Raw genomic sequence first — 27692 nt, 5'->3', positions numbered from 1 at the left:
CACTACGGATATGTATATTTTTTCCAAGAAATACCTGGAAAATAAAGACTATCCCCCAAATCATGCTGGACCTCAGTATGAAAGTAACTACTTTGTTGTATTACACGAGCTACAAACTATTGCAATGAGCTCGCCAATGAGAAGTCTGTAAAAGGCTCTTTATTTTAGGCTTGTGACAGGAAATGGCAGTGGGAAGCAAACGGAAGGGGCTGGAGCTCTGAGCTCTGTGTGCAAGCGAGGGGAATAAAGTATTTGCGTTTGAAATGGTGATGCATGAATAGCATCCATTCTCTTAATGATAAGGTTTGCCAACGTGCAAGTGTTACAGCTTTGAGTTCTTTTTAAGATTACCTTTTCCTGATGAAAGTTTGTAATCTGTAGGTGCTGTAAGCCAGGGCAACTCATGAATTTGGTATAGTCAGCCCAGCACACAAAAGCAGAGTTTGGCTGAAGGAGTTTTAAGAGCTGAACTCAGAGAAACATAACTGAGCCCAGCTTAAAAAAAAATAGGTCAGGGGAAGCAACTAGATTGGATTGTACAGACAGAAATGTTTGAAGTGCATGTATTCTTTTAATTTTGATCTGGAAGACAGACTGAAAAGCAGCCTTTTGGCTATCAAGGATTTGGAATATACTAAAGGTCAAGGGTGTTAGTGTTTGGTTGAGGCCCAGATCTTACAATGCAGTTAAAAAAAGAAAAGGTTTGGAATTCCCCCTTTTATTTGTTTTAATTGTCATGTAGTAATTTGCAAGTCAGATGTTGGTTGCATTGTGTTTACTCCCATTTGTGTACTGGTTACTGCTGCTCTGCTGTGAGTGATAGAAGAGTTTCATGTTTCTCTGGGAGAAAAGTGCAAATGGACAGTGCTTTCCCCTGCCAAACTCTTATGGTGGCCACATGGATACCATGAATCATCGCTAGGACAATGTGGGTGGTGGAGGAACAACCCAAACAGAAAGAATATATATTTGGAGGAGATCCACCATAAACCTTTCAATTTGGCCATGCAGTGTGAAGAGAGGAGGTGGTGCTCTCTCTGCCCTTTGAACTGAGGCAGCTGTCAAGGCGTCTGAAGCGTGGACGCTCTAAGTCCATTTGACAAAATAAATCTTTCCAGCTCTAGATTCAAGCAAAGGAGTTACAGTTTCTTTTTCAATTGAGTTTCTGCATGTCTGTCACCTTGGTGATGCTTTTCTGATGGTAGTTTCTTAGGATGCTAATAGCTAGAGCAGGTGAGTTTGAACATATTTGAATGTCTACCAGTTTTAGGAGCACTCACCACAAGGCAGGATCAGGACCACTGTGTTCAGTGTGTTGATGGCAGATTGAGGCTTTCATCTGCACAGAGTTCAAAATGCTGTGTCTGAATGGAGGCACTTGCCTCCATTCTTGCCTCTACCCTAGAAATGAATGACAGAGCCTTTGCCAGTGCCAGGATACCACGACCCACGAGCCTTTCTTCTTCCCTCCCTCACGTTCCACCTTGTACCTTCTCTGGTTCTATCCTGTACCCTCTTTGGCATACTGCTTCACAGTGTCTCTCTAATTCCCAGCATTTTTTTCCATCTCTCATTGAAGACGTGCTTCATTTTAACTCTGGGCAATGGATTTAATTTCTTCTGAACATCTTACTTTCACTTTTAGAAGCAAACAAGCAGGCTGTACAGTGGTTTTGCTCTCAAACTTCCACTTTTCAGTATTCCTGCTGCATCACAAGCTAGCAAATAGGCACAGCAGTGCTTTCTGGATTTGGAACTTCTGTTTTCTAGAAAAAAGTCTTTTATATAAAGCACAATAAGTTGGACCCAAGGATGCTATCAATCTTCCTGTACTTCTGCTGCAAAAGTTAAAAGGAAATCACAGCGCTCTAGAAAGGTTTTATATTCACAACTTGTAGATGGAGAGAGTGAAGGTTTGTTAAAGATATTTTTCAATGTCATCAAATTGCACAATAGTTTTAAAAAATATTAAAAAATTAAGAAACCTAAATTCCTGTTCATAGAAAATTTTATTTATGGAGGACTGAGAGGAACAGAATGTATCTTAGAACTAGGGTCATAATTCAGCTATAGATGCAAACCATTGCTGAACATGCATTACAGTGTAGGTTTTTAAAGCATCTTAACCTGAGACAAAAGCCCAGCATCTGGGGAAAAGAACCCAAATTGTTATTTGTTTGGGGGTTTGTTTGTTTGTTTGTTTTTAAAATTAGAAAGGCTAAAGAAAAAAGCTCAAATATGTGAGAATTGTTATAGAGTTAGCAAAATGCAGACTTGTACTGTAATCTTAGGTGATTCAATTTGTTTGCAGCGCAGGAGGCTCTACAGAGAGTATTGGCAATAAATTTGCTATCTTGGTATTCTCTTGATAGTTTAGCAAGAGCACTTTCTCTGCTCCACGCAGTCTGTGGCTGGAGTCCAGCATTTAAGGCTGGATGGGTAGCTTCTCCACTAAACCTGCAGAGCCATGGGATGAACCAGAGGAATAAATTACAGATGTGTCTGTTGGGAGGCACACCTGATTTTTGCATTAGTTAAAGGTGATCACCTTCCAGGTTAATGTCCCCCCTAATGCCTTGCCATAAGACAGCACCAAAAGTGGAGCACAGGGCCTGCTTCTTAGTTCTCTCTGTGAAAAGATGTCAGAACTGGGGAGGATCAAGGAGATTTTGCTCTCTTTGAGTTTCTGGGTTTTTTTTCTCTTTCTAAGCAGAAGAGGAAGGTGTCTCAGCAAATCCCACCACATGTGAAAGCTGAAGAGTAACAAGTATTAATCGATATGATTAGATTTTGCCATCTTTTGCTGTGCAAATTAGAGAGTTTCAGAGCAAATGGGACACCTTCTGCTTTTCCTTGCCATTACAGCTGCTGCAGACCCAGCAAACCTCTCTGCCCACAGGTTTACCCCTGGCTGAAGTGTGCCACCTGCCCTAGGTGTTCTTGTAATCCCATGGGACAATTGTCAGACACTAAACTGGAGATCCCAGAAAAACACTGCAAAACAGGAAAAAAACTAAGGATCACACACACAAAAATGCAAAAGATTGTGGCTGCAGAAATGGAGTTGCCATAGCTGTTAGAGACTCAGTGAGACAGGGTGGAATCCAGTGTTTTGGAAGGTTTCCCCGTATGACACAAGATTTTGGAATTTTACAGCTGGTAAATCCTTATTAACACAGGCAGCCACTACTGGCCTGGTTTCCCTGGCTCACTGTTTACTATGGGGGCGCCTGGTGGAAGTATGCCTGGTCCTGATTATTTGGCTCTGAATCTTAATTGTTTAAAGAGAATATTAAATAATAATAATAACACTTGGAATAAACAAAAGGCAGAGCAACAAGCTTCCATCACCTGTTGACAGAAAATTGATCATGTAGAAAGCTGGCATGAGGAGTGGAATTCCCTATTCTCCCACTTAGTCATCGCATCCTGGTGTGACTCATTTTATTACATGGAGGTTCCCAGTGGTTTTATTTTGAGAGGAGCTTTTGTTTAATAATTTATACGCACACACACACAAACACACATATAATCTTAAAAAAATAACATATCTACTTTGATGAATTGACTTAAGGAATCATTTGGAAGACCTCTGTAATGACAGACGGCCCCTGCTGCTTCACTACTAAACTACTGTATGTATGTTTTATTTTAGTGTGATTTGAATTCCTCGAAAATAGATGGGGAGAAATCTCCTCTAAACTTGTTCTCACTGTACAAAATGTCAGATTTGGGGCCGGGCTGGATGGCAGATGACTAATCCACTGGCCTTTTACCTCCCAGACCTTGACTTGTATCTTTGGCCTTGGTGACTCAAACTTTTGTCCTCAGTGAAATGAAGGCACTGGCCTCAGCTCATCATTAAACAGAGCTTCATTAACTGCAGTGGGCATTCTTGCTTCAGAAAAAAAAGAAATCCATGGAAATCAAGTTCAGTGAAAAAGTCAATAGCTCTGCTTTTGTGAGTTGTAAATTCACTCATGCTGTGTCCGCTCTAAAGTTTGCAAACTATTCTGAAGTAAAAGCTTAGAAGGAGACAGCTGCTTAGGACCAGATGCTGAGCATACTTGCACTGATGTGAAGCAGAATAACTTCCCAGCTGAAATCAAAATTCATCACCAAAAGAGCAGCAGAGGCTTTGTGTGAATGTTCCCCTGTCTGTGAGGTTTCTGCATCTCAGAAGTGGTGTCTGTTCTGCTGAAAAGCATTCACTGTTGCTTCCTTTGTTCTTGGGGTGGCTCTAAAAAATCTTGACTGTTTTCTAGAGATGCCCATCATCTACTGATAAAAGCTTACAGAGATGATTGTTGTGCTTTTTTGGAAGACCTTCCAAGAAACACAGTGAATAGGGGCAATTCATTGCAAGCCCAGAGGGAACTGCAGAAATGTGTAGTCAGACCAGCTGTCCCACTAGCTACCAGGCTCAGTTTCTTTGGGGAACCAGCATGGTTTGTTGCCTGGGAAAAGGTAACAGGTTGTTAATTAAATAATTTGTGTAATGCTTGACTAAAAGGCAATGTAGATTTTCAAGCATAAAATCACATGCAGGCGCAGACTCACACACAGAATTGGCACAGTAGTAAACTTGCTCTTCAACTGGAGAGAGCTGCAAAGAAAATTCTCTGAAATTCTCAGTCCATCAGTCATGCTTGTTCAAATAAAGCAGTAAGTTTATTTCTCTACTAGTTACTGACCCCAAAGTCATGAGTAAGGGATCGTGAATAATGTGTAAAGGCTGTAACTGGTTCAGAAAACCTTTAATTGGCTAATTAAAAAAAGCCCTATAAGGGGCTGCAGAGAATCACCCAAAATGTTCCTAATGCAGACTGACGTTTTGATTTTCCCCAAAGTTTCAAGCAAGACTTTGGTATGGTCACAGTTTGAGTTAGAGAGGGTAGAATTACTTCTTCCAACAAGTCATTCATTCCTCCAAAGAGTGCTGACACAATCAGATCTCTCATCAGGGTTTAATGCTAAGTCTCATAGCCCTGAAGCAGCACAAAAATCTCTATTTCCTGAACATTTCACTGACCTGTGGTGTTAAAGACTTGCCAACTAAGACAAACCATTAAATGAGCAGGGAACCACAACAGTAAAAATATTGCATGAGGTAGACATGGCTGGTAAGACCTCAGGGTCTAAGTAAAAAATATTTTGTCATCTTTTGTGGAACTACTGCTTTTTTCAGGGGCACTGATTGAATTCCCCATTGTAGAGGTAGAGTTTGAGACATGCCACACACATGGACCTGGCAACAAGCTCCCATGTGCTCCAGGCACGTGTTGGCACATCTTGCAGTGCTCTGGCTGGTGTGCAGCACTGCTGAGAGCCGAGCACTGACTGCGACTTTCAGAGCACACGCTCACCGCATCTGTGTGCTCATGTTCTTGCAATACTTCTACAAAAATGATGCTGTTGCTCTTTTGGTTTTCTTATTCTCCACTGGCAAAGCAGATTTAATTTTGTGCAATAAACATATCTATATTTGGAGACTTTAGCTTGAGTTATCAGTCAAGCTGGGGCTTAAGTTTTTCAGTCTGCATGCAAAGAGAGGACCAGTCATTTACCCCGTTTGAGCCATGGTAGAATTACAAGATATTTATGAACAGAAGGAACTCCAGGAGGCTGTTGAGCCAACCTCCTGGTCCAAGGAAAATGCATCAGAAGTGTTTAGGCATCACACTGGCCCTGGAGAAAAGGGGCTATTTCTGAGTACCCAGGTCGTGACACTTGCCTTATACTGGAGCTGTACTCTACCATCATATCAGCATGATGATTTTTAGCATATCCTTACAATAAAAATCCTGGTTTTGCTGTTACTTTCTTTAAGCATCCACTTCAATTTCCTCCTCAAAAATTTCTCATTTATGCACATTCTAAAGGTGATAAATGTTTGGTGCAAGTCTTCTCTGTTCAAAATTTGCTCTAATTGTCCTACAGATGGGCCTGAGACCTCAGTTTATTCCTCCTGCTCTTCATTAACTCTGAGTGTACAGAATCAAAAGACTTCTTTTTATTACCAGGAAAAAGGATAGGTTAAAGTAGAGAGACTTCTGGATGTGGTTGTATTTTTCATTTTATTCATGGCTTCCCTCATCCTTCTGCCAGAAGCTCACCGTAACGTGCATATCCAGAGGGGTTAAGGAAAAGCAAATATTGATTGTGTTGAACTAAAGTTTGTACATTTGCAACTATAGAAGTGAAGCAGTGAGACAGATGGAGTCACATCATGATATTTAAGCATAAAGGTCAGGGAGTGAGCTGCAGAGTGATTATATTCAACAGGGCTTTGGTGCTTAAAGAACAGTGTTTGCCGCTGCTGACAGATTTGTTAGAGACCTGTTTAGCTGCCATGAGCATGAATATATCCAAACAGAAGCATCTATCATCATTACAATGATAACCCCAAATACATTTATTTCTTGTTTGGTTAGTTTTTTCTCATTCTTACTCTTAATCCCTGCAGACTTTGGACTCAGCCTAAACATCATTTGATTTTTATGGTTGGCTTCATTAGCTTTTAGTGCCGTTTCAGTGGCTTGGTTACTAAATCAAATCCACCATGATTGTGGTTGCATGTGCTTCACAGGCCTCTTGAATACAGTAGATGACTTGGAAGCCCGTTCCTCCTTTATTTTATGTGTTTTGGACCAAGAAATCCTTTTGATTTCTACCTTCTTTGTGTAGTTAGTGCTGTTGTATCTGCACAGGCTGTTTGAATTTTACAGTACAGAAACAAAGATGAAAGCATTCTGCCTGAAGAAAAACCAGTGTCAATTATTCCTGCTTGGCTGTCCTTGTTGTTAGGACATCTTCATATTGCATTGTTTAGACAGTTCCCAGTGTGTGTCTATCAGAGCTCTTCTTTTATGACATATTTTGTTGTTTCCTTTTCCCTCCTTTTTTCCTTAGAGGACTATAAAAAAAAATCTCTTGAGTTTTTTGGGGGTTGTGTGTGGAGAGGTTCATTAACACATGCCATGATAGTTACTTTTCTCTAGGATCAACTAGAAGAGGAATTAAGTATTTACTACTTTGTCATCAGACAATGCATTTAGTATTTGCTGGATTAAACCCCAGATATTTGCTGGCTTCCCCCTTCCCTGAGATATTTACCATTTCAACCATGGTGAGGCATTAACTGCATTGATAGCGTTATAGATTTAACCTGCAAAAGTTCCGAGCAGTAGCCAAAGCAAATGCTGATTGTTGAATAATGGAGTATTTTCCATTCCTTTGCACCGCGGTCCGTTGGGATGTGAGGGCTAAACAGCACATCAGGCGAGAGCCTTGCTGGCTCTAATTACGCAGCTTGGTGAGGCCGTCTCTGCTCCGGCAGTCTGTCACTAATCCACATGTTAGCGTAGAAAAGACAACTGACTCACTGTAGAGGAACTTGAAACACTTAATAAAAGAGAAAAAAAAAGTTGGAATTATTTAGCATTTTCTCCTTCTGCCAGAATGCCGTGGCAGTAGCGATGTGAGGTGATGGAGACCTGGGCTCTCTGTCTCCTCTATCCCCCCATAAGGCTCTTCCTCACAGGTAGGTGATGGATGGAGCCCAGCTCCCAGCTTTCCCTCAGTTGCCTCAACTTCCCCGGTGGGAAGGATTGAGGCGAGGAGGCCCAACCAACACTGTGTGCCCAGTCCTGCCCCAGCACAAGCCAGGCCCCCTGCCCAAACACCCTGGGGCCAGCCCGTCGTGGAGGAAGAAGGGGCACTCTCTTGGCGATGGACTATGGGAAAAGCTTTTTCTCCCTTGTGTCTGTTTAGGGGCCAGAACATAGGAGAGGAACCTGAGGTGCAGGGTGCTGGAGGAGGCGAGGTCCTGCCGGGTGCAGGGGGCACACAGTGAGGGACCCGGGGGCCGCAGGATGTGGAGCTGGGGCCGGCGGGAGAGGCTGCCCAGAGAGCCGGGCACATCTGTCAGCTCATTGTCTGCACAGAGCCGAGAACAAAGAGGAAAACAACAGAAAAAATGCAAAATGCATTTAAAAATACTCTTTCATTTCCCTTTTCGCCAGAAGCAGAAGTACTTAAATAACAGAGGACAAAAGCAACTCTTGCAGAATTTCCAAGAATCGGGAAAAATAAAAAAGTCCTGTGAGAAGGACTGTTTTTAGGAGGCTTCCACCCCTGTGCTGCCAGACCTGGGCGTGCAGTCTGGGGAACCCCTGCAGAAACGTGCCCGGGAGCTGCCTCCCCCTCTCCAAAGCAAACAGCAGCCTTGTGGCTGCAGTATTTCAAGTCACATCGATTCGTTTGGATACGTGTCCCCTATTCATTTTAAAATCAAGCTTTCGGAAAGGTATGAGGCAATTTTTTTTCCCATCAGTATTTTTCTTCTGCAAATTGCTTGGCTAAAAGGCTCAGCAGAATATAAAAATAAAAGAGGGTAGAAATTAAAATCTAAAAAAATAGTAATAAGGGAGGCATTGCTAAAAGATGTTTCTGGGAAGTGTGGGCGACAGTAGATTTAAGAACTATTTGTAGCCAGATGAAGCACCCAGTCTGTGTACGAATGTCGTGTCGCTACTGATGCACTTTTATATAGCTTGGGGTTACTTTGATGGTATTCCATACAAGGGGATAAATTTTATTTTCCTCTATAAATACAATTTTGTGTAACAGAATGGAGATGTGTTGTGTGGATGTAATTAAGAGCAGAAAGACTTCCAGTGGTTCGGAGGCAGAGGCTGTCACACATGCAATGAGGTACTTTTACGCTGAGTACAGTGAATATTTGGTGCTTTATAGTGACTTATAGTGTCACAGCTCACAGTGCTGAGGTGCCCGTCTACCGCCAGAGAAGCTGGGCCTGTTGTTCCTCAGTCAGAGGAAAAATACTGCTAGATACCATGTCCTGAGGTTTCAATATTGCACATGTAAGAAATGACTATAAATAGCAATAAGGCATGCATGACACAAATTAAGCACCCTTTATAGCTGTTTTCCCAATTTTGCTAAGAATCTGTCCCTGTTGAACTGCTTCTAGAAAATCCTACGCTCCCATGAGAATTCAGAGCATCTGCCAGTTGCGCTGTGTAGCACCTCTGAAAATCAGCCTGAAGTGGCTCTGTTTGCTTGCTTCCAACTCCAAGCACCCCATATGAGATCTGGATTTTTAGATAGTCCTTCCTCCACCTCTTCGCCAATTCCACCACTTACCACACTGGTGGGGAGCAGTGTGGTCTTAGCTTAAAATAGTGGAAAGTTTGCTGAGCTGCTCACCGAATGTGACCATTAACAAGTTATCTGACCCTCTGTTGCCCTCCATCAGTCAAGCTGGCTGAAATCAAGTCTGGTAAAAAGCAGATGTTGTACCTGTGCTAAATATTTCATTCCTCAGTTCAGCTAATTTCTACATAAACATTTAATTTTAATATGTATGTAAGCTTTTTCCTGGCAAGAGAAGTGTTCCATGATGAGTTTAAATTAAGTGCTGTTGCTTTTAGTTAGGACTGGGAAAGTGCTTGAAATTAAGTCCATTTTGAGATCTTTGCTAACTCGATGCCTTTAATTTGTCTCCTTTTTTATAGTCAAGCTTTATATATAAATAAAAGCTGCAAGGTTAATGTTGTGATGTTTTTCTAGATGGGCAGCAGATCTGGGAAATGGAGGCAACAGTCGACAAAGATAAGAGCCAGCCTGTAAGTATGCAGAACATTGGATGTCCTCGCCTTGAGCTTCTTAGACAGCAAGTTGTATTCAAGGAGTAGTTTTCAAAGAGCGTCTCAAAAGCAGAAAGAGCAGCTATCTTACTGCTGTGATGAACAAATGTCAAATGCTTCAGCAGTAAATGTATTGCAAAAAGAAACTATTCATTTAGCAGTAACCCAGAGAAAATTGAATAACTGCTAGATTTTGTGTTCTTGCAGAAGACTCCATTGTATCAGCCCAGTCCTCTGCAGGATGCTGGCTGTCCTGACTTCCTTTTGCCTGTGTGGAAGTCTTGGGTGCACTGTACTTGGAAGGACAGGATTTGCACAATAGTATTTAAAATGAACGTTGATCTTTCAAGGGAATGAGCTTCTTTGTTCACTTTGCTTAATGGGACCTTACTGTAGTTGTTCAGTGCGTTTAGGAGCTAGTGCTTGCATTGCCGTGGGCCATGCCTGCCTGCCTTTGCGGAAAAGAACAGGACACTCGCTGTAAATTTCCGTGGAAGTGGGATCCAGCTGTGTATAAGTAAAAAGCCTACAAAACAATCAAGTTTATTCTAACAAAAAGAGGGAATTCTGCAATACATACTTGTTTATCAAGCACAGTGTGATTATCAATGCTGCTGCATTTATCATCATTTTGTGTGTTCAATTTGCAGCTGAAACTTCTCTCCCCAAATTCAGGATGTCAAGAATCCAATTAATAGATACCAGCTTACTAATACCAAAAATTTTCTAGTCTTTCATCATCTGCCCATTTTTTTTTCCTTTCTTCTTCTCATACCATTCTTTTTAGAAGATTTCTCTTCCTTTATGCCTGGACACATAACAGGAGAAATGATCCCCAGTCAGCCTCAGTTACTAATGTTATATTGTCACCTTTTGTTTTTTCAGAGCATGCTTTTTGTAGAAATACCAGAGTACCGTAACAAGCACATTCGCACAGCCGTGAAGGTGAATTTCTACGTCATCAATGGGAAAAGAAAAAGAAGCCAACCCCAGCATTTTACCTATCACCCAGGTAATTCTCAGGGACAGCAAGTTGTTGGCTAGTTCTGATGGGCAAGATTCTGTTGTCTGCTATGTTGTTTTCTCGCCTTTATTTGAGGATCTAAATTTTAGTAATTTAATTCAGCTGAGTGCAGCTAAGCACTCAACAACTGTTTGGTGTATAGGATGCCTGTGATTTATGATCAGGAATTTCCATAAATTTGAGGAGACAGTTATCTTGGCAATGGGCTGATGCTGCCCCATTCACTTGATGGAAGCTTGCCAACATCCTCAGTGGGAGCAGACTCGGTCTGTGACATGATGTAACCCTGTGAAAACCATGAGCGCTGCCTTCCCCAGCTGACACGAACAGCAGTAAGATAACATCAGATCCAGGAAAGTAACAGGGGCTTGGTATGGAGGAAGATGAGTGATATATATTCTTCAGAATGAGGCTGGTTGAGAAAAATATGGATGCTTTCCTAATGTTCTTCCTCTTGGGAATTGTTGAACCATGTCGCAATGAATGGAGTAGGATTACTAATGAGATTCCTGGAATTTTTCAGCTTTGGCTGGGAGAAAATTATTGTGAGAAAATCAGAGTATTATGTTTGTGGAAACCAGAAGGCATAAAATAACAGTACCAGATTTTATGGAAGCTTCAAAATGATGTCTTAATTTGACTGGTATCTAAGGACAGGCAAACGTTCATTCTGATTGTTATTCTGGTCTCCTCCAGCCTGCAAATCTCTGGTCCTCTCTCTGAATTTATGAACTGTAAAGGGTGTCGCCAATGTGAAGGTTTTATACAGTTGCTAAATTGTTCTGCCATGGAATAGTATTCAGATGTGCAATACTGTCTCAATACGATCCCTAAAAGAGATCACTTTGGAGAAGGAATCCTTATGCTTCCAAAAAATAACTCTGTTGCACAACCATTATATGGTTTCCATTTTATGGTATTTTTGTACTGAGTTTTGGGGAAGATTTGACAAAAAATCATTAGAAATGTGAGCAGCTTTTTGTTGAGGACCATCATTTATCCATACCGAGATTCACACAATTCTTACTAAATCGTGGTCTTTTAAATTATGGTGTCGGAAAGGTCTTTAACTCTCAGTACTAAGGAATTCACATGCAGCAAAGGAATTAAAAAGAAAGCCCTGAAATAGTTCTACTTTGCCTTTAGTCACTAGTTAAATGGTTGACAGAAAAATGTGGAATTGTATATGTCATAGGATTTCAATTTATTCAGGTTTTTCTTTGAGATAGAATTACTGCATAATACACCTATCTATGGCTTCTTACTTTGCTTATGTTCCAGAATGGGCCTTAAATGAATTAAAATATGGGCGAAAGTACTTAATTTTTGAATTTTTAGAAATTTGTGGTTAAATAGTTCATTAAGGATTTTCAAGAACCTCTTAGTACAGAGTGCTTTCAAGAGAGACTGTCACGATTTCATATACATGACTTATTAAACTCAATGCCAACAAGATACAAATGAAATCTTGTAAATGGCTTCAGTCTCTTATTACTTCAAGGAAAACCTCTCTGTTTCTCATGAGCTTGTTACAAATAATGTCCTTTGCATGCTTTATTCTAGTACCATCAATCAAAACAGAGCCCATTGATGACTATGATCCAGCCTTAATCTGCAATACAGTGCACAGTGGTCTGGGAACTGTAACACAGCCTTACTATTCACAGCACACAATGGTCACCGAATCCCCTTCCTGTCTTGTGGCCACTATGGCCCCTTGCCAGCAGTTGCGCTCAGGCCTTTCTTCTCCCGATTCTCGATACCATCAGCAGAATCCTGCCGCTGTAATATACCAAAGAAGCAAGAGCCTTAGCCCGAGCCAGCTGGGCTACCAGCAATCCAATCTGATGGCCACGCCAGTTGCTATTTCAGATGCCCATAGGTCGGTGCTGGTGCACGCTGGTTCTCCAGGCCAAACTTCAGCGGTGCTCCACCACTCTCCAGGCAACCAGCAGTCTTCTCCAGTGATTCACTATTCTCCAACCAACCAGCAGCTGAGGTGTGGAAGTCACCAAGAATTTCAGCACATCATGTGCTGTGAAAATTTCACGTCAAATGTTGCAAGACCCAGCCAGCCCCAGGTCAGTCAAGCACAAAGGTTAAGTCCGAGTTCGTATCCTACCGTGATCCAGCAGCAGGCAGCCTCAGGCCAGAGAGCAGCAAAAAATGGACCACCGGTTAGTGACCAGAAAGAAGTGTTACCAGCTGGAGTCACCATTAAACAGGAACAGAATCTGGACCAAGCATATCTGGATGACGGTAAGCGATGCTTTTCTCCTGTATGGGTCGGTTTGTTGGAGAGGCAGTTTGTTGGAGGTTTAGGTCTTAGAACTCCCACCTGTTTCTCAGCACAAAACCAACGTGGCCTCCGTTTGATGAGTGTGGATATTTGCTGGTTGCTTATGCTGCATTTTGGTCTTTCATCAACTGCATTTTTGGTAAATGACGATGTATTTTGGCAAGTGAGCAAAAAACGTACTGTTCTGCAGAAACCCTCTGCCTTGCTTCGTGCCATGGAGCGAGCTGTCAGGTTTCAAGCTGCTGCCATTTTGCTTCCATTTGCCAAAGGTTAGTTTGGAAAATGGAGAATCTGAAACAAAATGCGCATTTTTATTATTTTTTTATTATTCATATCAGGGCAAAGTCCACTTTGTTAAATGCTTTTGTACATTTTGTACCAAAAAAACGCCCATTGAACAGTGTATCAAGGCCTGTAATGAATGGGGTAGTGCTGCAGGCAAAACTATTGCAGATGTTACAGATGAACAGTAGGACATTGATAAGTAAAACAATGCTGTTTCTTTGTTGTGAGCCCAGCATATTTAGCCTTTAGGAATGAATATAAGTTAGAGTAAAGCTTTCTTTGAACATATCCTGCTTATTCTTAGGTAGGCAGCTATTGGCAATCTGGTTGATTGGTTCTTTTTTTAAAGTATGTTCCGTGCAAGAGGAAATAAAAGTTAATAGTGCAGCTGGATGTTGCAACATATAGGCTAGTAGCAAACCTGATGCTGATTTTAGTGGAAGCAGAGTGAGGTTGCTGGACACATTGCTGCAAATATAGGGTGTTCGTGCGTGTATGCATGAGGTACCGACGTGATTTTCACATATATTCACTGCTGCTGTCCTCTCAGTTTAGGCAATTGCATGCATGGTTTGATCTTGTGAACGTGGACTGTTATGTGCCTTGTAAGCACCCAGTAGTTTGGGATTTTTACTGCAGTTGCTCACCTGGAGGTGTGAAATTGTGCCCATGAAAGTTTTACTTTATTCAGCTGTGGTACTGAGGCTGCAACATGAACAGTCCTCATTGCTGCTTTTGTGGGCAGGGTAGAGTTTGGATGGTTTTCTCTGTTCGTCAGCATTTGAAATGTGGTTGAGATAGCTTTGGTGCCACCACAATAAAATCTGGAGAGTTTTTACTGGTCCCCTTGTCTGAAGAGGAATGTTGAATTGGGTTTCAACAGTGAATTTGATTTGGGAGTTTTGCTGGATCTGCAAGAAAATAGCTAAACAAAATCCACACTTCCCATTCAAGGAATGGGGCATGATGACAAAGCAAGATAATCTTTCTAATAGTAAACCTGAACACTGTGTTTTAAGGTACTTTTACTACTAAAAACAGAGGTTCTTGCATGTTTATGAAAATGCTTGGTGTGAACCACGTAAAAGAAATTAAAAAGAAAGAATCTTGAAGGTAAAGCTATCAAACTTCAGAACTGAACCACAGTCCGCTTAAATGAACTCCCAAAACGAATTGCAAAATTAGTTTCACTCGGTTTCGAATCAGCCAGTAACTTCTAACTGTAGCATAGCTCATAAGGGATGCGCTCAACCTCCATGCTAAGAGGAGCCATTAGGCAAAAAACAGCAAGTTAATGATGAAATTCCAGGCTTCTGCTTTACTGACTGGATCATCCTGAATTGATTTCAATTAAGAGATTCATGTTTCAGTTATGCCACCCAAGTCAGGTCAGGTGAGGTTGGTCACATGCAGTCTCTTTACTGGCCTCAGTGAGTTTACATTAGCTAGAAGAGTGACTTGGAGAACTGTGATTTACTTTAGGACTTTGCAAAACATTACATTCTGAAACGTTCAGGACTTGAATTGAAAAGCCACTTTGTTTGCTGCTGGGGAAAAGTGAGTCAGAATATAACAAAAGCCATATTTTTCCTAACTAGAAAGTTTATTTTTGTGCTTTATAGTACTAAAAGAAAGCAAACCCAAAGGATTATGGAGGCTTTACCCTCAAATCCCTTTTATCCAGAAAACTCTTTTGAGATAAAGCGAGCTGTTAGGTCTTGCTCTGATTTTTCATGGATAGACACTGAGATGATGATTCCCCAGCCAGGCTTGGCATGAGTGAGCTGCACCGCTGCTGATGCACAAAGTCTTAGGCAATCACTGTTCCTGTGTATCTCGCTTCCCTTCACTCTTCTTCCCTTCCCCCATCTTCCTCCTCCCTTTTCTTTGTTCTTCTTTATCCATATTTCTGCTGACAGTCCAGCTTTCGTCCCTTTCTCAGTCGTGACCATCTCTCGTCAACTCTTGTCCTCTGCCTTCGTGGTTAACATGCAGCCTTGTTGTTCTGGACTTTTGCTTCTATTCTGAGCTTTGCCACAAACTTCTTAAGTGACCTGGCACAAGTCCTGCTCTGTTGGTTCCTCATTCCTGAAGCTGTTGCCTCTCAGAATGGGTATGCTGTCTCAGTCTTTTTGCTCTCCTGGCAGTGACCACAGCACACCTCATACCTCATGCAATTGCTATTTCTCTTTACCTCTTCCAGCTTCCTGCTTCCACTGCAGGAAGTGAAAGCTATAGGATGAGAGAATGTTCAGCAAATTTCAGCACTGAGGACTCATCTTAATATTATTCATAACCAAAACCACCCTCAGTGTTAAAAGTTACACAAACATGCGCGGAAATATGTTGATGAATAGAACTTAGTTCTTCCAGGACCTTCAGAGCAATCCAATTAGCTCTTTAAAGCACAAACCCAGTTAAAAATTTTGCTATTTGCAGTGCAATCCAAAATCCCTTGGTGAGGCAGGATCAAGCAAGAAGGGGATCCGGAGCTTGGGGTGCTGGTCATGCCCTGAACTGCCCATGGTCGTGCTGCAGAGCCAAAGGTTTTCTCTGTAGCTCTGGGGAAGCTGCTCAGCTGCCGTGTGCCACAGTTCCCATCTGCAACACAGAGATATGAGGATTGTGTGGCAAGAGCAATAGGAGGATAAATGCATCACAGACACTAAAGTGCTCAGATGTGACATGGTCTAGAAGTGCCTTGTAGAGATTGAGTATCAAGTGTGGTGTTAGGCTCTTTCCACATACAAATGATGGATGTGTAGCTGTTGTCTTGAATGCTGTTAACTTGCCTGCCGTAGATTTAGTTCTTCACTTCAGCTGTCAAGTTGTGTAGTTTTTAACTTTACAAAGAAAAAATTGTCATTATTCAAATAGTAACTATCTAACCACATCAGACGCGCAGAACTGTCTGTTTGATACAACAGCTCTAAATTATTTTTGGTGCACCAGTAATCTTTAATGGGGAGGAGAGAAGCAAGGATGATGGTCGTGTAGTGGTTTATCAGACTGCCGATCAGCAGAAATGTTCTATAGCGAACTGGTGTATTTCACAGAAAATTTCAGACACAGTGGATATTTCTTTAGAAAAAGGATTTGCAGGGTGTGCAATGTGATGCTTGTAAATCACCCAGCACTTTCAATCACCTTCACTACAAGCAATGTGTTAATTTGTGCTGTTTTGCTCTCCACCGCAGTAACCATCACCCCAAACATGGGTCTCGTTCCCCATCATTTGGAGTGTGTTAGGTTCATGCATTCTCCTTTTGTGTTGTTTCATTCAATAACAAGAAAATCTCCCCACAACGGCATGAAATGAAATTCAAATCCCTTCTTCCCTCCATGTTCAGGAAGAATCTTCCTCATTTTTCTCATTAGGCTGATAGCTGTTAGGCACAAGCCTGAGCAGCGTGTACCTCCAGGAAACCCCGGGTCTCCTGGGGACCCAAAGGAAAGCAACTGTGTCAGCCGTGAGTAAGCGGCAGTTGGGACTGAGCTTTTTACTACCAGCTTTGGTCTCTCCCTGCCTTCCCCACAGCGCACAGCACGCTCTGCATCCACGCTGGTCCTGTGTGCTCCTCGGGGAGCGTAGGCACACATAGGTGTGTGCCTATGGATGAAAGGAGAGGGTCAGTCCAGCCAGGAGGGAAGGCAGGATACAGGCCCCCCTTGCAGCTGATGTGGTCCTTAGGGCTTTGGCTCTGGTGCTGGCACGTCATGAGCATCCTGCTTGCTGTCCCCAGCCCCTGCACAGCGGATGGAGGGGATGGCCCAGAGCCAGCTCTGTCAGCTTGCAGCCAGCTGGGGATTTCCCTGCGCTGGGGAACCTCAGCTGCACGGCGAAGGCAGTTTTAAGCCCTGGGTTCTGTAGAGCAGCGGTGCCACACTGGCATGGGCTACGAGTCCAGCTGCCTGCCTGGCTGTAGAGAAGCCACTTTTCTCTCTTAACATTGCATTGATTTCATCCCCAGAAAGCACAGAAGGTGGTTGCTTTAGGAACGTTTCTAGTTTGATTTGTAGTTGTTTTCATCATGTGTCCATGCACAGAGTAAAATAGTAATTCAGGGCAGAAGGGGAAATATTCCTGTTTCCTGGCATTTTAGACAGGAGTGAATTTGAATCTTGCAAATAGTCTGTGGTTCAGTTAGAGCAACAATTTGCATCAAAAAAAAGACATGCTCTGTTTTTAATTAGAACTACTTTTCATAGGTGTGGTCATTTCTGCTCAGGCAGAGTTTGACTAAGAGCGAAGCATGTACGTTCTCCAAAACATTTTGCTCAATGCTCTAGCAAATCTATGTATTCATCAGACTCATTCTTGAAGCTCTGACTCACTTTCTTCCAGATATTCTGTTCTCTCTTGGGACCTTAATGCACTCTGTGGATACACTACATGCTTTATTTTTGGATCACTGCTACTGTGGGTTTGTGTCACATTAGGATCTAAGTGCCCCAGTCATATGCCGGAGTCTCACTTTTTAGAGGCTATATGAAAAGAGAACAAAAAGATGGTTCTGCTCCCAAAATCCTGTTGTCTGTTGACAGGAAGTAGAAAGATAAGTAAATCAGGAGGAAGGTCTCCTGGGTTGCATCTGAGCCTGGCCTTTCAGCAAAGTATTAGCTTCCCTGTATTTCAGTTTAACTTTATTAAAATGTATCTTGTTATCCTTCCCTTCAGTACAGTTAAGCATTTAATTCATTGTGTTACTAAAACTCGTGTAGATTCTCAGAAAGAAAGTTGCGTACCTGAATAAGAACTAAGTACTTGTGTTGTCATGGCAGGCTGGCATCTGATGTTCTTCTTCACCTCTAGAAATAATTTGTTATTTGAAAATTCAGACAAATCCAGCCCCATTTCAAGGCTGCCCTTTCCCCAACAGTCTTTCTGAGCAGCTGTCCTGCTGCCTAAAAATATGCAAAACAAAACAAAGCGAGAAAAATACAAACCCATACATCTAAAATCAGCAGTGGAGGAAGGAAGAAAATGAATCAAGTGATTAAAACCATAGTTCCACTGGCACCTCTTTGTTCTCCAGCTCAGGAATCTTTAATTGGTGCAGTAAGTGCCCACAGGCAAGTCATGTTACAAAGCGTTTCCTGTTCAAAAGAACATGCAGACTCCATTAGGAGACCACTGGCATCGCTGCCAAGAACTGGCACTGCAGGATGGGTACGTGAACACTGCCTTCGTGCCTCGGTGGGCAGGGTCCCACCACGAATTGATGCACCAAGACAATAAACCCCAATTCCAGGGATTTGCCGGTGGAAGGCATGCCACCATTTGAAGGCTAAACTAGCAGACTGTTATCAGCAGGAAGTGCTCAGTTTTCAGAAGGCATCAAACAATTTTCAATGATCATTTTGAAATAATGGCAAAGCGTTGCTCAAAAAAAAAGAACTTGTTCATGCAGTTGGGAATTGAAAACTTCTAAACCACAATAAAGTCCTTTCCCAGACTTGCTGTCCATTTACTCCACGCTCATGGCATTCCTTAGACGGTCTGAATCACAGACAGCAGACAGCTCTTATAAAGAAGACCATAGACACCCATCTGTTGGAAGACATCTGCCAAAATAGACCATACATTTACTTTTATTCCTTCAATCCACTTTCAATTTAAAGGGATAACAACAATAATATTTTTCAGTCCAGTAACACTCTTCATCTAGTACAGAGAGAGAGTAATGAATTAAAATAATTCAATTGCAGAAAGAAGCAAACAAGCTTTCCCCCCAGCTCTTACAGATAGGCGAAGCAGGGCACAGAGCTTTTAGGTGACTTGCCCCAGGTGATGCAAAAAGTCACTGGTAGAGCTGTAACTTGCCTAGGGGATCCCAGGCTGCCAGGTTTCACAGCTGCAGACCCCACTCAGATGTGTGGGTACCAAAGGGACATGATGCTGTTGCCTGGGTGTGCAGGAGCTGGGACAGTGCTGACTCTGTTGTAGGTTGTTAAAACACGTGTTACCCAAAGTGGGGGCTTTGGCAGAGCTACTCTGTCCTTTTTCTGTCTTTCCACCAGATTCTCTCAGTTCATCCTGTGTATATCAAAGAATACTATCTGCTTTCTAGAATTGAATAATTGACTGCTAGCAAGTAATATGCTACCTGTCACCGGGAACAGGTGTATCTAGTATCTATTAGAAAAACCCTCATTTCTTAGGGCAAACTCTGGAGACAGAGCAAAGCCGTCATGTGAGCACAGGATGCAAGGAAAATGAATCAGTGGTCTTCCTGCCAGCTTGGCGTGACGGTGGATATTTTATGCAGAAATTCTCTTAGTTCAGTCAAAATCTTCACTGTTTTGACAACATTTTTTGAAAATGGGGGCTTTGGCCACGAGAAGCAAGAAATGTGTGGATAGGAAATGGCTTATAACAAAACTGTGCAAAGCAGGAAAGGATGTTAATTCCTTCTAGAGCTAAATTCACCATTTTGTATTGAACCAGAGCAGCATTCTTTGGAAACCTTTAACAAGGGTTGTTTTACACTCAGGCAGCTTACCACATAACTATGCTGGTTAAGGTGGCTGATTTATTTATTTTTTTTTTATTTTGCTAACACAGCTATTATGGTAAAAGCCCTTGTATAGACACAGCTCTGTTGGTGTAGAAACACTGGAATCAGCACAGCGTATGCCAAGTCAGGGAACCACCAGCAGCTGTTTCATTGAAGGCCTTTTGTACTGGAATGACTATGTCTGCGTTGGAAAAAGGGTTTCACCAGCAATGCCAGCGCGGCTAAGCTGGCTAAACTTGTATGGGTAGCTACAACCTGTGTAATATAAAGGATTTTCACATGGGCAATAATTGCATGAGCTCAGTCTCGTTGGTTTGTATATTGAGCACCTCAAAATGAATCCTAGTGTTAGTAACTTCCATCAAAGGTGATGTGATGGATTCATTTATTAGAAAGATGCTTTGCCACGAGGAGTTGTACCACCCTTGACAACTATATAAAGAACTTGTAGCTAGATATGTACTATTTGTCTTCACCGTTTACCCTGTTATCTCCCCTTTAAAATTAGCACAGTGAAATTGAATAAATATAACCAGTGAACTGGCTTAGCTCCACATGGCTGCTCAAAGCTTTTGCCAATTCTTTACAAATTCATTGTGAGTTTTGCAATGTTTATATGTATTTAGAAGTCCCTGTGCAGGTGGCTGCAGCAAAATGGGGATAACGTTTTTCTTAGTGATCTTTTTAAGTCCGATCCAAGAAAAACCAAGCCATTAAAAATACAAACCTTGGTGTTTTGGTCTTTCAAAATCTAGGCAGACAAAAATGATGCAACTTGGAAGGGGTGGGGTGGGGGATCGACTGCAGTATTTTAAAACCAATCTCATTATTATTAGAGTCCTGACTCATAAACTCTGTATTCTTGGGTTTGGCATTGCTGCTTTTCGCAGTTTCATTTGTTACAGATCGTGTTAATGTAAAGAATATGTGAAGGTGGGAAAAGGGAAAGGGTCTTTTCTCCCTTTAAAGTGCAGTTTGCTACAGGGGAGGATTCAGTTCCTGCTGCAAAGGCTAGTGAAAAAGCAACTTGAGCCATTTTCAAACTGCACTTCTGAAATCTTGCAAGCAGCTGCAAAGAGCCCTGCTGCTTTGAAAAGTTTGGACAACATCTGCACATTTCTTTAACTATTGTGAAATAAAATGCCTGGCAAGAATAACCATCTTAAAGATATACAGTCTGTTTATGGTGTAAACTGAAAGCCAGTTATAAAGTCTTGTACTACAGAAAAATGACTGGATTCTCAGCATAATTCACACAAGCAGAACTTTTTCAGTTAAGATCACATCCTGCCAGGCAGCATGGTTGGTGGTGGGGGACTTTTTGTTTGTATAGATCTTTTCTCTCACAGGAATCACATATAGGTGGTAAATTTTAAGCCCATTTTTCTTCCACTGGCTTGTCATAGTTTGTTTCTTATGAAAATATAATAATATTATTATTTATAAATACCTAGCTATTTTTAAATAAAAAATTGAGGGTGTGTCATCTGAATTTTCCATCAAAGTTAGTTTTCTTATGAGAACTCTAAATAGTGCGAGCCACTTCTACTCAGCAGAAGTTGGTATGGCCTTATACTCCCTGGTCATTTTATAGTGCTGCTTACTCACCAGCTCCTAGAGGCTTCTGTGCTTTCTGTGCCCCTGTGCTTTGGATGCAGTATATTTTCAGAGGAATTTTAAAAGCAGACTGGACAAATGTATGAGAAGACAATCCTGCACTGGCTATGAGAGAAGCCAGATGACCTAATAGGTCATTCCCACTTCTATGATTTGAAAAACAAGCAGCACATCTGTAGTCATGCCAGCAGGAAAGTCAGAGATACGGGAAGAAGAGCAAAAACTTGAAGAGTGTAAAACTCCCTTCCCAGCATATTAGCTCCTAATTTGAATTTTCAACCAGCTACTGGCTTTCACACTCTTTCTCTCTCTCATTTTTTAATCTAACTTTTTCTGTGTTTACCAAAAAGAAACCAGAGGAAGGTAAAAGCCAACCTAAAATGTATAAACAATACAGTTGTGTCTGGATCACCACTCCAAATCCCCACACTTCAGCTTTGCAGGCACAGAAATCTGGGCATACATCCAGCTGTGAATTTCACAGGTGGAGCCTTTCTGTGAAAAGGGTCTGCACAAAACTCCTAAATCCAAGTACTTCCAACTTTGCGAGCATATTCTCCAGTTTAGGTGCACACCTACTAGGAATACTACAGTCTGTTTGAAAATTCAAATTCTGATCTCATGATTCGCATGACTAATAGTCTGATAACAGTGACTATGAAAACTTGGGTTTTAGCTGGATTTAAACAGTGTCAGGTGTAACAGAGTTAAATCTTCAGCTACTGTTAACTGGAGTAAACCCAGTGAAGATCAAAAGGCTTCACCAGTGATGCCCTTGTGACTCAGTGAAGCAACACTACTCAATGAGAAACTGGTCTAATGCTCTTCATCTTCCTGCAGGTTCTCCAAATTCACACAGTTCCCATTTTAATCAAGCCATGTCCTTTTGTGGGTTTTTAATTTGGAAACTTTGCATGCCAAAACACAGGCTAAATGCTGCCCTCAGCTGAACAGATGTAATTTCTTTAGAGTGAAATCATAGTTTAATGAGATTTAGTGAGAGAAGTATTATTGACTTCTGACTATGGATGCTGGAGTGGTAGGTTGCATCTGAGGGAGAATTTCACCTGCTGGATAACTGTCAGATGTGGAAGTAAAGGTCAAAGGGGACTGTCCCTTGCTTCCACTCAGCTGCGTGCTTTTGAGCACACTTTGACTTGTTGGTTGTGGGAGGGTGTTGGCAGTGCAGTAGCCACGTGCCAGATCTGTTTGTGCACCAAAGCATCTGCACTGCATGACCAGAAAACTTGGAGGCCCTGCAAAAATAGCCAGAGGATATCACAGCAAAGTGAGAGCATAGTTTAGTCCTTTTTTCAGTGCTTATGTGTTGATTCACTCTGCCTTTGTGCAAGGACTCTGAGCCTTTGCTTTTAACATGCAAAGAATAATTTGGGCCAGGGTGAAAGCAGCAGTAAATTAGAGGAGTGAGCATTTGCAGCGTTCCCTCTGATCATCTGTGCCAAGGGGAGTCTTGTCAAAGATTCCCAAATTGTGGTGTGGTTTGGTTTCTTAATGATGAATGACTTCATCATCCATGAATGAATCGAGTCAAATGTAGGACAAATAGTGAGACACTTGAATGACTCTTATGACATTTGCAGTGTCTGAATCGATGCTGGTTTATTTAGGTGGTTTCTAAGTTTCTTTGGAAAGACTGGTAATGACTAAATGAAGGGGGAGGCACTTCAGAAGTATGGGAGTCAATGGTGAAAGTATTGTGACAGTTAAACCTCCATGGGTTAAATATCTGTCATTATGAGCAACACAGCATCGGTTATTTTGTGAGAGCTTGATTCCAGGAGACTCTGTAGCCACAAGGCCAGAGGAAGCTTGCTAATGTACCCGACATTTCATTCCCTTTATGGTCAGACAACTCCTGGTGCTCATGCTGGGTCTTCATCAGCCGCTTTTGAGTTTCTGAGTCTTACTAGGAGGTAAGCCCTGATCAAGATCATTACTTTCCAAGAATTTAGGTTGTTCTGATAATGGTCTTGGTTTAGATGTGGCATTAAATGCTCCTTCAACTTCATATATCATGCAGGAAAGCATATTTGCTTTTCAAAAACCACTGCTGAGTGCAAGTGTCTGCAGAAAAGCTGAAAGAAATCTCTCCTCTGTGTGACGTTCCAGTGCAGCTCTTGCTCTCCGGCACACCAGCCGTGCAAATAATCTAGCCCTTAATCACGGTTAGGCTGTAATATTTGCTAGCATTTCAGCAGATTGTGGTCAGTATAACAAGACATTCATTTCCTCCTTTGTATGCAAGGAGAGTTGCACACAGTTGATGGCTGGTTTATTACAGGAAGCTCGAGTTGCCGCACGCAGGCACACAGCACTGAGACTAGCTCAGCGTGAGTGGCTCAGAGCTGAAGAGCGAGAGTGATTACCCAAGGGCAGCCTCTCCCCTAGGCTCTGCAGTAAAGGTACCTTGCATCGGTGCCACAGACCAAAACCTCTCAAGGATTTTTCAAGATGCACGCTGCATTGAGCCGACAGGCAGATGCACCAGTTATCTGGATATCTAGGGAGTCCCTGGCTGTGGCACCTAGACAAAAATGCTTTGGCAGACAAATAAGTGAGGAAATTAATTTTCTTGTCTTTAGAAAATAGTGCGCGCCATCACGCCTGGATAGATCGAATTTGTTATGATAGCAAAACAAGTTCTATGGAAACCATTGTGAACCCTGGAGTGAGGCTGCCCAGGAGAGTTGGGGAAAGCCGCTTTTGTTTGTTGTGCTTGGCATCGTTTTGCTCTGGATGAAGATGCTTTAATTTTGTGGGGAGACCCAAGAGAGCATTCCTCTTTTTCCATACCAGAAAGCCTTCCAACCTGGCATAAATGTCCCCTCTTTCCAGCTGCTCCTTTCCAAACACACTGCCTCCTAAAGATAGTCTTTACAGTGGCTGGGGCTGGTGGAAAACATGAAGCCTGCATGGATTAGCACAGGAATTCATTTGGGCTGACGAATTGGGTTTCCCTCTATAAACAGCACTAGTGTTTTCATCTTCTGGACAGCACAGCAAACTTCACGTCCTCTTGCTCCTTGCCCCGCCTCTCCTGCGCTGTGAAGTGCCTGCATCCAGGCCAGTGGTAAAAGACATACTAAGGCTTTGGGGAGATGGAAAACGGCACGTGTTCAACCAGGCGTTTTCAACTATCTCCCTTCTTAGACAGGTTTTTTCCAACCCTTAAAAGAGGTGGTGGGTTTATTTTGGGTTTTTTTGGGTTTTTTTTTTCAGTTTATTTTCCTTTCCAAGTAAAAGGGAAATTAAAGTAACCCCTTCTCCACTGATTTAGTGACTTTACAAGTAGCCCACACTATATATTTTCTTTTCCTCTTTGTTTAACTTCAGCTACAATGTGCTTATCGTCTGCAGGAGTTAGGGATTCTCTGAAAAGGATTTTGTCTACTCCTTTCTCTCAGAGCTTTGGGCAGGCAGAGGCTGGATCACAGGAGTGCATCACTGCCTCTAGGCACTGTCCTACCCCTGCCAGGGATGCACCCCCAGCACGCTACTGAACGCCTCTACTGCAGCAAAAACACTTTCATATTACTTATACTTTCTTTTGTAGCTTACTTGGTAAATATTACCATCAGGGTTTATTAATCACCCAACATTGTTGCCATCATTGCTTGGGAGGAGAAAGACATGTAGACGCCAATTATGTGATCAGACTACATTGTGTGATCCGGCCAGCAGCAGTTTGTATTTACCTGACTATTCAGTGATGGATGATGTTGACCATGTCACTGAGTAAATGACCATGGAATTATAATTGTGTGGATGAAAATGGGGCACTTGGGATTCAGCTCTTAAATGAAGAATTATTTAAGTAATGAAGCCCTGTCCCTTAACTTTACTTAATCACCATGTTTCCACACCCCATCAAACGTTTGTTCCTTGGAAATAAGTCTCAGCAAGCCCTCGCCTTCTTGTAACATGCTGCAGTCTCTCCTGCTCTTTCAAGGCACTCTGGATCTGGCTGTTCTCCACCTCTAGAAGGGGTGTCTGCTCTGGGAAGGGGGAAGGAGGAGGAGATAGTTGTGGCCTTGAGAGAAAGCAAGGAAGAAATGCACGGGTAAAGACATTACCCTCGTTCTTCATGTATAACCTGCGCTGTTGCTGAATCACAGTCTTTGTGTAGATAACAGATCATAGTCATGACAACATGGGATTTTAAAAAACAACCCTACAGAAAAGCAGAAAACCTGAAAGTGCGTAGCAATGCTGTTGTGTTTTGGGAGTTTATTGATTTACAATGTTTTTATTACGCTGCAGTTCACAGTGTAAGCTTTGCCACGCATTCAGAAGTTGGAGTCAGGATGTTGTTGGCTGCGACTAAAATATTTTCTCTGCCACATGATTTGATGTAGATACCTATTTGTGCAGCTCTTGATCACCACAGTCTCATCTGGTGTGGTTGCAATGGAATTAAGCATCGTTCCCATTATAGTGTCGAGGCTGCTGCCCAAGGGGAGACCCTGGGTGCTCCCAGGAGAGGAGGTGCAGGTCAGGACATGGGCTTTCATGTATAGTTGATTTAAGCAGGCTCACTGGCTGCCAAGGGTTTTGCAGCTGGAGCATCAGCCGTACTGAACCACATGAGGAAAACAAATCCCAGCAGATTTCTGAAATGCTAACAGCTGGATGCAGATGACATTTCTGAATCAAGGAAAAAAAAAAAAGCCCAAACCAGCCACTCTTATGTTTCTCTCTGGCCCCCATGCAGCAACAAGGCCAGGCTGGGTGCCTCACACAAGCAGGTATAGAAGAAATGCCTCTGGGGGATGTTTCTGGGGCACCTAGCACAGATAACGAGAGGCAGGAGAATGCCCACTGGAGATGGTCACCCTATTGAACCATAAAAATTGCCTCTGCTTTTGTGGCCAAAAGGCTGCAGCCCTCTCTATCTTGATCATCTTTCAGTTCTCAGCCAGGGTCACCAGTGACCAAACTCTCTCTGGAGACTCTTCTGGCTTTCACTATTAACAGTGGTGATTTCCAGCCCAGATATAAACTGTGCTGTTATTTTTAGTGTTGATTAGAGTCATGTCAAGAGGACCCCTGAGAGGAAAGCCCCGTTGTGACCTGCAGCACAGCTGGGGCAGAGCACAGCTCCCCTCACCCTCTGTGCCGACAGGCCCTGCAGTGATGTTGGCTGCTGGCTTGACTGTGAAACATAACCAATCTCTGCTTGATGGGGCTCCCCCAGGGTTGTTGGTTGCTGTCAGTACAAGATGGGGAAGGTTTCAGTTCTGCGATGCTCCCTCTGCCCTCTCCCAGTACCCACTGTCGCATGGGCCAGCTCTGAAGTTACTGTGGCTTAACCACCCACTTCAACTGGAGCACATTTTAACTTCTTGGCTGAAAAGGGGGGAGACCCAGTCTCTCGGATAGTTTATCTTTTCCCACCAGTAAGTTACATTAAGTTTTAGGTCTCTTGATGTGGTATTTTTGTATTACTTAGAGTATTCCCTCTCCTTTACTGGGCACCTGCCTGTTTTGGTGCTGCTGGGCCCAACAATGCCATGGCCAACAGGTAATTCCACTGTGTTTTGAACTGTTGCACCAGTGCTTACTGCCAGGCAGTGCTGCCCTGCCGAGGAACACTGGGAGCCAGAGCTGGCTGGGTGGGGACAGGCTCCGCAGCACATGCTGCAGCCCACAGCCAAGTTTCCAAGCCTCACAAGTCACGAGGGAGCACAGGTTAGGATGGACAGCCGTCCTGTTCCTTCAGCTGGATTTCTCCTGACCGTGGCTCTCCGCTGTCCTTTCCCTCTACGCTGAGCCTGCAGCAAAGCACAGCAGCTGGTAGTAGTCACCCATCAGAGCTGTTCCCGTGTCCTAGAGAAGAGGCTGTGGCAGCACTGTGGAGTGTCACTCCACGATGGTGGTGATGGTGAAGTCACATCGTGGTGCCACACAGACACGCTGTGAGCCTTCCTCATGCTGCTGCTGCAAGGAGGACGCAAGGAGGCAGCTTTATCTCCCCACCAATGAATCACCCCTTACTAGTACAAACGCTTCCACTCTCTACTCAGCATCCCAAAGGACAGGCCCCAGTTCCTGTCACAGAACAGCTGCTTTGATGTTCCCCAACACTTGTTCCGTCTCATCTGTCAGGGAAACATTGGATACAGTTTGCGCTAGATTCTGAGAGGTGATGCACGCTTGTCTCTCTGTGTGTTTGATCTTTTTTAAAGTGGATGGATGTCTAATCCACAGTGATTTAGTTGAGAGTTAGCTACCAAAATACCTTTAGAAATTTGTTATTG

At 42.7% G+C, this 27692-nt stretch overlaps 1 protein-coding gene across 5 annotated transcripts in view; it reads left to right on the top strand.

Moving 5' to 3' along the window:
• NFATC2 (nuclear factor of activated T cells 2) overlaps window positions 1-27692 on the top strand; it is a 94627-nt gene that overhangs the window by 50195 nt on the left and 16740 nt on the right. For all 5 annotated transcript variants that reach the window (XM_069872097.1, XM_069872094.1, XM_069872093.1 and 2 more), the window contains exons 7-9: window positions 9595-9650; window positions 10557-10683; window positions 12259-12954. In XM_069872097.1, the coding sequence (XP_069728198.1) occupies window positions 9595-9650; window positions 10557-10683; window positions 12259-12954 (879 nt within the window). The remainder of the gene's footprint in view (window positions 1-9594; window positions 9651-10556; window positions 10684-12258; window positions 12955-27692) is intronic.

This window comes from Phaenicophaeus curvirostris, chromosome 18 (assembly GCF_032191515.1).
Source record: "Phaenicophaeus curvirostris isolate KB17595 chromosome 18, BPBGC_Pcur_1.0, whole genome shotgun sequence".
Taxonomy (NCBI): Eukaryota; Metazoa; Chordata; class Aves; order Cuculiformes; family Cuculidae; genus Phaenicophaeus; species Phaenicophaeus curvirostris.
The sequence above is the reverse complement of the archived record's forward strand: the minus strand, read 5'-3'. Positions and strand labels throughout refer to the sequence as shown.